At 37.4% G+C, this 14,237-nt stretch overlaps 1 protein-coding gene across 2 annotated transcripts in view; it reads right to left on the bottom strand.

Moving 5' to 3' along the window:
* The window catches only part of LOC124721182 (laminin subunit beta-1), a 349,227-nt gene that overhangs the window by 125,616 nt on the left and 209,374 nt on the right, over positions 1–14,237 (bottom strand). Inside the window, exons 5-7 of one of the 2 annotated variants that reach the window (XM_047246020.1) lie at positions 9,287–9,433; positions 6,598–6,719; positions 5,174–5,304 (exon numbers count right to left, since the gene is read on the bottom strand). In XM_047246020.1, the coding sequence (XP_047101976.1) occupies positions 5,174–5,304; positions 6,598–6,719; positions 9,287–9,433 (400 nt within the window). The remainder of the gene's footprint in view (positions 1–5,173; positions 5,305–6,597; positions 6,720–9,286; positions 9,434–14,237) is intronic. The other variant, XM_047246021.1, reaches the window with a different exon arrangement.

Raw genomic sequence — 14,237 nt, 5'->3', positions numbered from 1 at the left:
CCGATGGTCACTCATCCAAGTGCTAGTCAAGCCCCACAGTACTTAACTTTGGTGATCTGACAAGAATCGGTGTGTCACCACTGCAGCAATGCCATTGGCAATGTCACAGTCAGTACAGCTTTGAATATATTTCTGTGTGGTTACAACCGATCTTAAGTGAATATTTTAAGAGTCTGTCAATTTAATTGTAAATATTCTTGCTCTGTTGTGTCTTTCCTATCTACTTGGACCCTTTTTCAGTTTTCAGTTTTACACTGAGACTTCATGTCACCATAAACTTCCAGGAGAAATTTATTCATTTATTTAATTTTTGAGATCAGGGGATGAGTGAGGGTGATTCCTCAACTTGCACCATAGGGTGGTGGGGTTTCGGGTTCCGCTAAATAGGTCATTTGTCCACTACACACAGGAGGCTGCTACACGGGTAGCAGGAGCTGTGTGGCGTGGACTGGGTGGTTTTTTAGGTTAGACAGTCTCGGGAGAGATAAAAAAGGGCTCCAGTCACAAAGGGTACTGGGCAAAGAAACGACAAGAATTGACCAAGCAACAGTTGGTATTGTAGTTGTAAATTGTTGTAGCTGCATTGGAAAAGTACCAGAGCTTCAAGTGCTGATAGAAAGCACTGAAGCTGAAATCGTTATAGGAACAGAAAGCTGGCTAAAGCCAGAGATAAATTCTGCCAAAATTTTTACAGGGGCACAAACCATGTTCAGAAAGGATAGATTAAATAAAGTAGGTGGTGGTGTGTTTGTATCTGTTGGTAGTAGTTTATTTTGTAGTGAAGTTGAATAGATAGTTCCTGTGAATTAACGTAGGTAGAGGTCATACTCAACAGCTGTACCAAAATAATAATTGGCTCCTTCTACTGACCCCCGACTTAGATGATTTAATAGCTGAATGGTTCAAAGAAAACTTGAATCTCATTACAAATACAGTTATAATTTGTGGAGACTTCAATCTACCCTTGATTTGTTGGCAAAAATACATGTTCAAAGCCAGTGGTAGACAGAAAACATCTTCCAAAATTGTACTAAATGCTTTCTCTGAGAATTACTTTGAACAATTAGTTCATGAGCCCAAACAAATTGTAAATGGTTGCGAAAACACACTTGACCTCCTAGCCACAAATAATCCTGATCTAATAGAGAGAGTCATGATGGATACAGGGATTAGTGAACACAAGGTCATTTTCAACCAAAACCACTAAAAATAAACGCAAAATATATCTATTTAAAACAGCAGATAAAAATTCAGTTGATGCCTTCCTAAGAGAGAGTCTCTATTCCTTCCAAGTTAATTATGTAAGTGTAGACCAGATATGGCTCAAATTCAAGGATACAGCATCAACAGCAATAGATTGATTCATACTGCATAAGTTAATAAGAGATGGGACTGATCCACCATGGTACACAAAACATGTCAGAACACTGTTGCAGAAGCAATGAAAAAAAGCAGGCCAAATTCAGAAGAACACAAAATCCCCAAGACTGGCTAAATTTCACGGAAGCTCAAAATTTAGTGCGGACGTCAATGCAAGATGCTTTTAATAGTTTCCACAATGAAACATTGTCTCAAAATATGGTAGAAAACCAAAGAGATTCTGGTTGTATGTGAAGTACACCAGTGGCAAAAAAAAAAAAAAAACAATCAATACCATCACTGCGCGATAGCGATGGAAATGGTGCCACTAAAGCAGAGTTACTAAATACTGTTTTCCGTAATTCCTTCATGAAAGAAGATGAAATAAATATTCCAGAATTTGAAACCAGAACAGCTGTTAGCATGAGTGACATAAAAGTAGACACCTGAAGTGTTGCGAAACAACTCAAATCACTTAAGAAAGGAAAGTCTTTCGGTCCAGATGATATACCAATCAGGTTCCTTTCAGAGTCTGCAGACCCAATAGCGCCTTTCTTAGCAATCATATACAACCACTCACTTGATGAAAGGTCTGTTCCTGAAGACTGGAAAGTAGCACAGGTCACACCAATATTCAAGAAAGGAAATAGGAGTAACCCATTGAATTACCCAGACCCATATTACTGACCTTAATTTGCAGTAGGATTTTTGGGCATATACTGTACTTGAACATTATGAATCACCTTGAAGAAAATGACTTATTGATACATAACCAACACGGATTCAGAAAATATCGTTCTTGTGCAACACAGATAGCTCTTTATTCCCATGAAGTAATGAGTGCTGTCGACAAGGGATCTCAGATCGATTCCATATTCCTAGATTTCCAGAAGGCTTTTGATAACGTACCTCACAAGCAACTATTAATTAAATTGCGTGCATATGGTGTATCATCTCAGTAGTGTGACTGGATTCGTGATTTCCTCTCAGAGAGGTCACGGTTCTTAGTGACAGACGGTAAATCATCGAATAGAACAGAAGTGATATCTGGCATTCCGCAAGATAGTGTCATAGGCCCTCTGCTGTTCCTGATTTACATAAATGATCTAGGTGATAATCTGAGTAGCCCCCTTAGATTGTTTGCAGATGACGCTGTAATTTATCGTCTAGTAAAATCATCAGACGATCATTTACAATTACAAAATGATCTAGAGAGAATTTCTGTATGGTGCGAAAGTGGCAATTGGCACTAAACAAAGAAAAGTGCAAGGTCATCCACATGGGTATTAAGGAAATCCGATAAATTTTGGGTGTACGATAAATCGCACAAATCTGAGGGCTGTCAATTTGACTAAATGCCTAGGAATTACAATTACGAGCAACTTAAATTTGAAAGACCACAGAGATAATATTGTGGGGAAGACGAAACAAAGACTGTGCTTTGTTGGCAGAACACTTAGAAGATGTGACAAACCCACTAAAGAGACAGCCTACATTACACTTGTCCATCCTCAGCTGGAATATTGCTGTGTGGTGTGGGATCCTTACCAGGTAGGATTGACGGAGGACATCGAAAAAGTGCAAAGACGGGCAGCCCGTCTTGTGTTATCGAGCAATAGGGGTGAGAATGTCACTGATATGATACAAGAGTTGGGGTGGCAGTCACTGAAACAAAGGTGGTTTTCTTTGCGGCGAGATTTATTTACGAAATTTCAAATCACCAACTTTCTTTTCCGGATGCGAAAATATTTTACTGACACCCACTTACGTAGGGAGAAATGATCACCATAATAAAATAAGAGAAATCAAAGCTCGAACAGAAAGATTTAGATGTTCCTTTTTCCCATGTGCCATTCAAGAGTGGAATGATAGAGAAGTAGTATGAAAATGGTTCAATGAACCCTCTGCCAGGCACTTAAGTGTGAATTGCAGAGTAACGATGTAGATGTAGATGCTACCATCACACAGCAAGATATTTGACATCAGTTTTTACTTAAATGGTAAAGTTACTGATCTTCCCTGTGATACAGTGTGTACTACAGCTACCTCTGGTTTAGCAGTGGTCAGAGGTATGAAATAATCTGTGATCTCATACAATGCTTTTCATGGTATGGTAACTGTTGTCACTTAACATAAGCACAAGTGTTGTAGCTGTAGTGGAGAAGTCTGAGAGTTGAGTCAAAACAGTGCACTAACCAGCACTGTTAGGCAGTTTTCCTAATGAGTTTTTAAAATGATTATTCATACTGTGGTCAGTGACTGTACAAGTTTTTGTGTGAATGTAATCAGTAGCATATAGTGGCATGTGGAATGTGGTTTAGCTGTACATTGTTGAAAGGGTTCACAGTTCTTGAGTATCTGTGATAAAACATACAGTTCATGATCTCTAACAATCATTGTTCTCAGTTGATTCCATTATCAACTGCTTCCCTCAATTATCACCACTTGCAGTCAGTTAACTATTAAATTCATGGAGAAAGGTGAACAAGAAATTATCATAATATAACAGCCAAGACATGTTATAAAGTGAAGAATGTACCAAAATTGCAACCACAGATGAAACTGTCAATAATGTAATCAATATGGTCAAATTGTGCAATATCCAGTTTTGTTGGACACCCATGTGAGACAGTGGCCTGATATTGGGCAGCATAAGAGTGTAAGGACATGCACACTCATTGCCAAGATTCCAGTTGACCACATCTGACCAACACAAGGGAATATCGCCATATTGTGCACCATGCGCACCGTAACACCTCCACATCTGTGCATGCCATTTGAGAACATGTAATGGACTCATTGCAACATTCATCCTGTATCATTGGTAGGAGAATAGCATCAGCCAAACTAGGGAATCATCGTGCTATGCTTAGGCTGTTGTTAACATCACAACACAAACAGCTGCGTTTTGAGAGGCGCAATGACCAGATAGCATGGATTGCTGACGAATGGCATCACAACGTGTTCAGTGATGAATCATGGTGCTGCACTGCCTTGGATGACCACTGTCAGTGAGTATTTTGATGACATGGAGGGAGGCCCCATTCTTACAAAGTTTTGTAGAGGCACAGCAATGTTGCTTCTCACATCATGGTGTGGGGAGTCATCGGGTATGAATTTAGGTCATGGTTGTTCAGGATTGAGGGAACTCTGAGGCACTATGGTACATCATGGACATTCTGCATCCTCATGTGCTACCTCTCATTTGATAGTACTGTACCACTATTTTTCAATAGGGTAATACACATCCGGGGCATGTGTTTCTATGAACTCACACAAGGCATGTGTCTCCATGAACTGCCTGCATGATGTTGAGGTGCTCCCAGGGCCAGCAAGGTTTTCAGATCTGTCCCTGATGGAACACATGTGGGACTTGCTCGAATGTCACCTCCATCTCGGTGCCAACTACAACAGTTGCGAGCCAGTTTGTGTCAGGAAGGGTCACAACAGCTTTATGACACTCTATCCAACCAATCTTGTGATGTGTATGTGTATTTTCATAAAAAATTTCAACAGAAATTATATATATTCACACAATTTTGTTGTTCCTCAACCTCTGTTCATTACACAAATGTAAATGAATAACTCAAATATATTCCCTGCAGGCACAAAATACAATTACTACATCATTTTGCAGCACTGTGTTTTGTTATTAAGTGTAGCAAAAGATATGGAAACAACAGGTTTTCATTCACTGTTCTGTGGAGCCAGAATGCAGATACAGTTAATCAAGTGTGTAATTTAATTACAATTCTATTGCTCTGGAGTAGAGACTGTCAATAATAGCAATCAAAAAATCCAAACAGATACATACCCAGGAAAATTTTTATAGACAATATTCTCTATACGATGACTACGAGCTGGATTATTAGCATGTTCATCACGTGAATCGCACCAGAAACATTTTTTCCGCTCTTCTAAATGTGACACTATACAAAATCTTTCCTGAAAATAAATAAATAAAATAAATAAATAACTTATGTTTACATTCTGTTGTTGTTAGTTCATTTTGTGCATTTTTGTTGTTATAGGACAATGATACACATAATACTCCTTCAGCTCTCAACTAATACATAAAACAAAACTACACCAGTTATTTTTGCAGTGGAGCATGATAGTGAAATCTGTTCACATGTTCGGCCACCTGAGTAAAGTATTTAATGTTACTTTACTATGTAGTGTCATTTTGTAGTCTGCTATTTGTATCTCTCTCTCTCTCTCTCTCTCTCTCTCTCCCCTAAGCTTGATAGTTTCCAACTATGAAAACATCTCATCTGCCATCAAAAAGACACAAGCAATAAGCAATTCTTCACTTTCTCTAAGTGTATTAGTTGATCGAACAGTCCATGGGTGTACTACCCACTCGTAGTGCCTGCTGGACACTATGAAACACCATTACATCTGTAGACTGTTTGATTAACAAGTACTATCTTTGTCTGTAGACTGTTTGATTAACAAGTACTATCTTTGTACTAATACCATCTTCAGGCCCCTTATGAAACTGTGGACTTGAATAGTTAAATGTATGCTTCAACAGCAAGTTTATGCAATTGTTCATCTGAGAAAAAAGAATCAACAAAATGTTTTCCCAGCATAACATCATACTTAGACCCAATTACTAACAAACACATTTGAAGTCACTGAAGAATGATGATGGCCTATATGAAGAAAAGCTAGTCATCAATTATTCAATATTACATTGAAATGTTTCTCCACGCCTTAGCAATGATACAAAGTCATCATGGTATGAAATGTATTAGTGATATAAAAGACTGCTATTAACAGCATTAAGGTTTCATTATTATGGAAACAAGGTTTGCACTACAATAAAAAATCTGCTACCAATTTCTGATACCAGCTGGATTTTAACAAATAAATAAATAAACAAATAAATAAATAAAGTGATACAACAACCTCACACAAGAGATTGCACCAGTACGTACAAGACTGGCTTACTCCAGTGAAAAAATTAAATTGCTGTGGACATGTAACCCTGTTCTAATACTGTAGAAACAGAAGTAAGTAAAATACAGTAATAAGGTCAAAATAATATTGATTTTTTTTAGTTTAACATTATTTATTGAGTAAGTTGTTCAGTTTTAACTCAGTTCTCTCTGTATTCGATTCTGGACCGTGTTAATGAAGACTCTTCATAGAGAAATGATCTCATTATGCACTGAATCTCACTTTAATAGCGTATAGCACTAAGCTAGGATGAGTATAGCACAAGGATTTTACCTGTTTATACAAGCCACAAGTTGATGAGGCCTTAAGCTGCTTCTCTCTCCCAATCAGGAGATTTCCTGTTGCAGGATAGCATGAGCTTTGCTCACATGGATGTGGACGTTGAGGTATATATCCTGCATCATAGGTATATAATTATCAGCATTTAATATTTGTTTGTCATGCAGTTCTGAACCAAGCAGTGTTATGAAAATTGAACAGAATATTCATAATTTATTAAGCATATACATAGGTAAAGGAGTGTAACTGAAGCTACATAATTTGCATTGTATCTTAAGCATCATCTCTCTCATAATGGTAACTGAATATATGAAGCATTTTGTTCTCAGAACAGTTATATAAATCATGATTTACAAGTTCACTGACCAAAAAGTCTGCTGGATATGGCATGTTGCCCAGCCAGACTATAAGATTAAGGCCATTCAGATTTGCTATACTAGAAATGAGTGGTCAGAAACACACTAATTGTTTTCACACATGACTGTATATTGTACAGTCATATTATCAGCATAAAATGAGTACATCAGAAACTCACTAAAAATGCAATGAAAACTTTTAAAAAATGTAGCATTATGTTAAAGGTGCACCAAGATAATGTTTGTTATCTCCACAGTTCATTAGGCCTGACCACCACAGTAGGGCCATGGGGCAGTTTCTCAGTGACATGTACAACCTTTAACATATCTGACAAATAAGAAACATCAGAAAAAAGTCTGTTTTACACTATGTCGTAGGACTGAACATTCGGTGTAATATTGGGTTTATTTGGTTCTTTGTTGGAATGTAGTTCCAAGAGCGAACTGGAAGAAAAGTTTCTCTAAAACATATCTGACACAATGACTGCTGTCGTGTTTTAGCACAATACATGCTAGTCATGATCAACAATGATACCCAGCAGCACTTAGGACTATTCATCCAAAATATATTCTGGGAAATAACAATCAGCACATTGTCGTTTCATGTATACATAATGGTCAGGGTAGTTCAAAGTGAAACTTAGCTAGTCAAAAACACAGCAACTAAGTGTCAAAATTTGTGTTCACATAGTCACTAAGACTTGAGATATCTTTGGCTTAGAGCCTATAGAAACCCTGAAAGACGTGTTTGCATGAGATCCTCTGTTGTTCGACCACAGTAGCAGACATTGCCAATCTTGCGTAACGGCTTCACGTTTGGCAAGCACATTACTTGGAGTTGTGGGGTTCCTCATTACATATTGATGACACTATGAGATTCCACCAAACCATGATTCTTTTAGATTTTGTAAGCGATGACATTTACAGTTACATCACTTCTATATCTATTTGCTCCATACAAGTAGGATTATCTCAGTTCAATCATTTGTCACTGCTTGAATTCAGCTTATTTGGTACCCTCCAGTACTCATAGGTCACAGTGGCTATAGGCAGCTCGGAACCAGAGCCAGGCAAATGTCAACAACGAGCAACGACCAGAACGCAGTACCTCCGAGATAGAAACGAATCCAGAGCGAGTACCAGACTGGCTGGACTAGGGCAGAGCGGGTCCCTATATACGAAACTGGAGGGAGTGGCTATTGGCCGCTGTCTGCACGTGGCTTAGCGGTAGCGCCCTCGCTGCGCGAGAGCTGCTGCGTGGAATAGCCGCCGCGGAGGCGGAGCCCCTCTATGGGCTGACCACGTCCATTTGTTCTGCCACATGTTCGACATCCGCGGCGGAAGGTACTAGAGTAATCATTCACTATATAGTTGATGCATTGTGGGTCAACAGATGCATAAACAGGACTTAAAACATTGCTGAGTTTTCATAGAACATTGTCTGAAAGCTCAGCAATGTTTTCAGTCTTGTTTACATGCTTCCTTGACATCTCAGTGTCAGAATTATAAGAGACAGAATCACTACATGAAGCATCTGTCAAGAGCCACTGAAATCTTTAATACCATTACTAACTTACATAGCCAACATTAAATTTTACAGAGAAAGAGCTGATTCTTAAGTTACAACACACAGCTTCCTGTGACATGAATGACTATTTTACTAACATTAATTAGTTATCTGGAGATAAAAGCTGAAACATACAAAAAAATTTTAATTTGATCAAACATTCAACATGTCAATAGAAGTCAATATGTAAGTCAATATAAGTATCTAGTCACAAGACACAGATGTGTATTTAAAATAATATTAAAAATATTATTATCGTATGTAAATGAGTACAAGCATATGAAATACCAAGGTACTACTTCACCATCAAATAAGGCACTAGCTATATAAAACTGCTTTTAGTGTTACAAAACCTAGCTCATTTTTACCCCTCAACATTTTTTTTTTTTTTTTTTTTTTTACCTTCACTTAATATCAAGGGTAACCTACATGTGTTAGAAAGCAAGTATATTTCAGTACTGACACAAATTATGAAATAATGATGAACAAATTAGTAAAACAATATTAGATATAACTGGAAACATATTTGGCAAAAACTGGTGAGTCTTCTGCTGAAACAGCAACGTTAGCTCCCACATTTGGCACTGTGAGTGCAAATCCTTTTATTAGTACAGCACATCAAGTCTTATTCAAAGTCACACCTGTTAAGCTGCAACCATTCACCCATATCATTAGTTTTGTTAAACAAACTACAATAGCAATGGTTGTCAGCTGTTTCCACACCCAGGATGTATATAAGAGAGCCCTGGCATGACAATACCTCGCTGACCTGGCAGACCATACCAATAAGCCAAGTGGCTCAGAGGATGTACATCACTTTCACCTTGTTCAGTCATTGTCTCTGTTGGTATATGTGAAATTTCGATGTCTCCTCTGTGTGTAGGTTTAATGGCGCCTTGCTGTGCACCTGACCAATACAATACACACAAATTTTCATTCTTCTTGAAAAAGAATAAGTCTAAGACACATACAGCATCAAGCCTGAGAGCCATGGAAAAGAATTTTGATTTATTTGAAATGGCAAATTAATCCACCTTACTTACTACTTCTAAGAATTGTATTAATGCAAGAATCTTGGATTTGGTAGTGAGTACAGCTATCAATAATATGAGAATGGCAAAAAGGAACACAAAAGTGTACTTTAATGGATAAAAAAGCCTGTGGGATAGTTATACTAAATAATGACAAAAACATTTAGAAAGGGACAAACAAATAAAAATTTACTTTTCTTATAGCTCACTGAGTAAAAGGAAAGGTAATTGATTGGCAATACTAAAAATTTTCCCAAATAAAGACTGAAGATTTTTAGAAATACCCTCCCTCCTTTCCAGTGCCCTTCATCCAGTCAACACTGGATCTCTACTGGTATCGTACTTTTACAATTTCACTGAGAACCAACCATACCCTTATGGCTATTATTATGCTGGGGCTGCTCCACCCAAAAACATTTTAAAGTCACTGGTGCCCTCCCCTTCGGGGCGGGGGGAGTAATCTGTGTACCCCTTGTTCACATCTAGGGTAATAGCATGGTCAAATGTGACATTTTTCAGCGTTTGGGCACTGTATCTGAGGCAGTACATGGGGACCAGCCTAGTATTTACCTCAGTGGATGTGTAAAACTGCCCATGAACCACATCCAGGCTGGTCAGCACACCGCCTCCATTGTTAATCCATGAGGCGGATTTGATCTGGGTCTGGAACCAGGCACTTTAATGTGCTCTCCTGTCTAAGTGGGTAGGTTTTTCAGGGAAAACTTAATGGAGGAGGTACAGCTTTTAGTGTTATGATTGATTTACCTTGGAGAAAAAGCTATGAGATACTAAAACTATGTTGAAAGGTAGTGTAGTGAAAAGCTCTTTTTCAAAAAATAGTACTTTAGGAAAACTGACCACATACTGAAATAATAAAAGTAAAAAAAACCAAAAAAATATTATATTCAAGATCTCATGACAATGAGATAAAAGTAGAAAAACAAATTTATGAATTAACCACATAATCTATAGCATTACATATTGTCTTCTGAATGTTATTTTATTTTCTCTTTTACAGAGGTTCTTTTCTTAGCTTTTTCACTTTCCACAGCTATACCCATTATATTTATATTTAGGATATGGGCAGTTCCTGTCACTTTAATCTCTACATCCTTATCTACATTTCACTACAATGAGCAGCTCACTAGAGTTGACTCTTTATTCTTGAGGTCCTTTTCTACATACATTTCTCTCCAATGACCCTGTGTTTCAATTTTTGTCTTGTGCCCAAAAAGGTTTATCATCTGCTCAGTGTAACTGAAACTCCAGTGTATACATTGAAAGTGTAAAATATTAATTATATGTGACATAAATGTAAGTTTTAGCTTTATTCTTAATTCTTTCAACTCATGTTTAAAAATTAAAAAAGTATACTGGAAAAAGTTAATCATAGGACATAACAGCTTTAAGCAAGAAACAAATCTGAAGGAATTTAAATTTTGTGTGTATGTGTGTGTGTGTGTGTGTGTGTGTGTGTGTGTGTGTGTGAGGAGACAGAGAGAGAGAGAGAGAGAGAGAGAGAGAGAGAGAGAGAGAGAACTTTAAAACATAGAGAATTTTACTTTGTTTTTATCATTGAAAACTATTATGTGAAAGACACAAAACCAAATGCTCAGGAAACATTTGTGCATGTACGTATTTGTTGACACAGTCACCCTACAAACCCGTTAATTCACACATTTCCTAGTCATCCATGATTTGAGTATGGGCAGTGTGACTGAAGTAACTGTTCCAAATCACTGATAAAAATATATTTATCTATTCATATTTCAGTAGTATGCAGGAGATGTTGGAGATACTTAAAACAGAATATGAGTCCTTGAAGAGAGAAAGACATGAATATACAACCACAAATCAGGAGGTGAGGGTCAATCATCACAACAGGGGAGGGCTAAGCATTGAGAATACACATCAGGCACCTGGGCTAGATGTGGGGAACAATGCATAGATAATTCAAAACAGATTAAGAACTAAAAACAATTTTAGAACCTTCAGCATTGCAGCACGTCAGCAATCGTTGGTTAATATATTAAAAAACTAAAAACCCGCCTCGAATGCAAAAAAAGCACTTAGTGCTAAGTGTTAACCCAGGTTTCGGCATAGATAACAACACCTTCTTCAGAACCACAATAAAAAAAACCACAAGTGCCTAAGAAGACCTTTGTCAATGATTAGAAGAACACCATAGCTATACATTTACAAACGAAAAAGAAAAGGAAACCACAAACAGTACATATGTACAAAGTCAAAACCACTACTTAACTTAATGGTGTATGCTCCTCCTCACACTGGTCTATGTTTGATAGGTCATGATCCGCCATAAACTGCAGCTACAAATGGTCGCTCACTTACAAACCTGACCCACTATCTATGCACAAGATAAGGGAAGTTACTTGAATACGCATGCACATACAAATATGAGAAAGTTTATACATGGGTTGGGGCTAAATAGCCCATATATTCCCAACCATGGATCCACGTATATCAACAAATGAAATGGATAGAACAAGAGGTGAGCTAAATAGGATATGAAACCTAAAAATAACACAGTTGCTTATGCTAGTAAAGAAACATGTATATGAAGCTACCTATGACAACAGGAGGAACTCTTAAAACTATACCTAAAGCCAGTAGTTAGCCTGGGGGAGAGGGGGGGGGAGGGGGGCTGAGGGGATGTAAACTAAAGACGTCGTGGTAATAAAGATAATATAGGGATAAAACGTGAGGTGTTCAACGGGCTAAACATCCAGTTTTAAGCCCTTAACCTCGGCATGAGGTAACTCAATATTAACTGGAGGGCTCGGCGCATGAGCCGTTTGCACAAGGTGTTCCGCATAAGTAGAGCCCGTAGGACCGTCACCGCTGGAAGAAATGCAGATCTTTAAGCTTCTGCAACATGTTAAAGACAATATCCCCAATGACCAACTCCTACTAAGAAATAGAAAATATTTTGAAGGTTTCGCGCCTTTACTTTGTTCTTCATACTTGTAAATATGATGATCTGGGGATTATCACATGTGCACGCTGATTGGCGAGTGCGGCTGGTCAAGCTGTTCATCTTCTTTCTTTTTATCCTCATTTTCCTTTTACGATGAAGGTGATTTTAGCCCGTTGAACACCTCACGTTTTATCCCTATATTATCTTTATTACCACGACGTCTTTAGATTACGTCCCCTCAGCCCCCCCCCCCCCCCCCAGGTTAACTACTGGCTTTAGGTATAGTTTTAAGAGTTCCTCCTGTTGTCATAGGTAGCTTCATATACATGTTTCTTTACTAGCATAAGCAACTGTGTTATTTTTAGGTTTCATATCCTATTTAGCTCATCTCTTGTTCTATCCATTTCATTTTTTGATATACGTGGATCCATGGTTGGGAATGTATGGGCTATTTAGCCCCAACGCATGTATAAACTTTCTCATATTCGTATGCGTATTCAAGTAACTTCCCTTGTCTTGTGCATAGATAGCGGGTCAGGTTTGTAAGTGAGTGACCGTTTGTAGCGGATCATGACCCATCAAACATAGACCAGTGTGAGGAGGAGTGTACACCATTAAGTTAAGTAGTGGTTTTGACTTTGTACATATGTACTGTTTGTGGTTTCCTTTTCTTTTTCGTTTATAAATGTATAGCTATGGTGTTCTTCTAATCATTGACAAAGGTCTTCTTAGGCACTTGTGGGTTTTATTGTGGTTCTGAAGAAGGTGTAGTTATCTATGCCAAAACCTGGGTTAACACTTAACACTAAGTGCTTTTTTTGCAATAGAGGTGGGGTTCTTTGTTTTTTCATATAAAAACAACTTTTTCCCTGGAAGTCACTGAGGGGAAAAAACAAGATTTGCTCCCAGTCAGTATTTAAATAAATATTACAGATAGCAAAGGTAGCACAAAAAGAAACCATTACTGCTGGCACCACATCTGAAAACAGTCTTAATTTTTCTGTCCATCATATTTAGAGAATGTTGTAATATTTAATGCCCTGCAACATTATCTAGCATATACTGAAGCACTATCACAATTTATTTAACTGAAAGCAACTAATTATCTTTCTTAGGAGCATAAATGTAATCACTTATAATGTTTCTGAATATAACACATACAATTATGTAACAAGAAAAAAATCTGTCTTTGATAGTGAAAAAAATCTCAAAAACATTGTTGATGTTTCATAAGGCAATTTGTATCACACTTGAAAGGAAGCAGAAATTAAATAATTATACCTGCGTGGCAAACTGCTTCACATAAATCTGCTAACATAAAAAAACTGCAAGTATTAGCATTTCATTCTATTCTTTTGAGAGCTTTATATTTGCTCTATTTCTTCAAAACAAGTTTTTCATTTGGCTATCACATTTCAGTTTTGAGAGTATTGGTCAGTTTATGAATTAAACAAACATTTCACCAAAAATCAGTTACTATATTTTTTTTACTTTAACATGAATTATTGTTTTTGGGGTAGAGATTTGTCTTGACTGATTTTTGCTATTCCTCATATAATTACATTATCTTATTATTTAACTGTACATCCTATGTGTGATAAAAATAACAAAAAGGAGAGTTGTAGCAACTTAAAAATTGATACTGCAACAGAGATTCTTATAGCCCTTAGTTTACAGAAAAATATTATTTTTAACAGCTACTGTAGCAGTGTGACACAGTCTATTTTTTATACGTAATATTG

Source organism: Schistocerca piceifrons, chromosome X (assembly GCF_021461385.2).
Source record: "Schistocerca piceifrons isolate TAMUIC-IGC-003096 chromosome X, iqSchPice1.1, whole genome shotgun sequence".
Classification (NCBI taxonomy): domain Eukaryota; kingdom Metazoa; phylum Arthropoda; class Insecta; order Orthoptera; family Acrididae; genus Schistocerca; species Schistocerca piceifrons.
The sequence above is the reverse complement of the archived record's forward strand: the minus strand, read 5'-3'. Positions and strand labels throughout refer to the sequence as shown.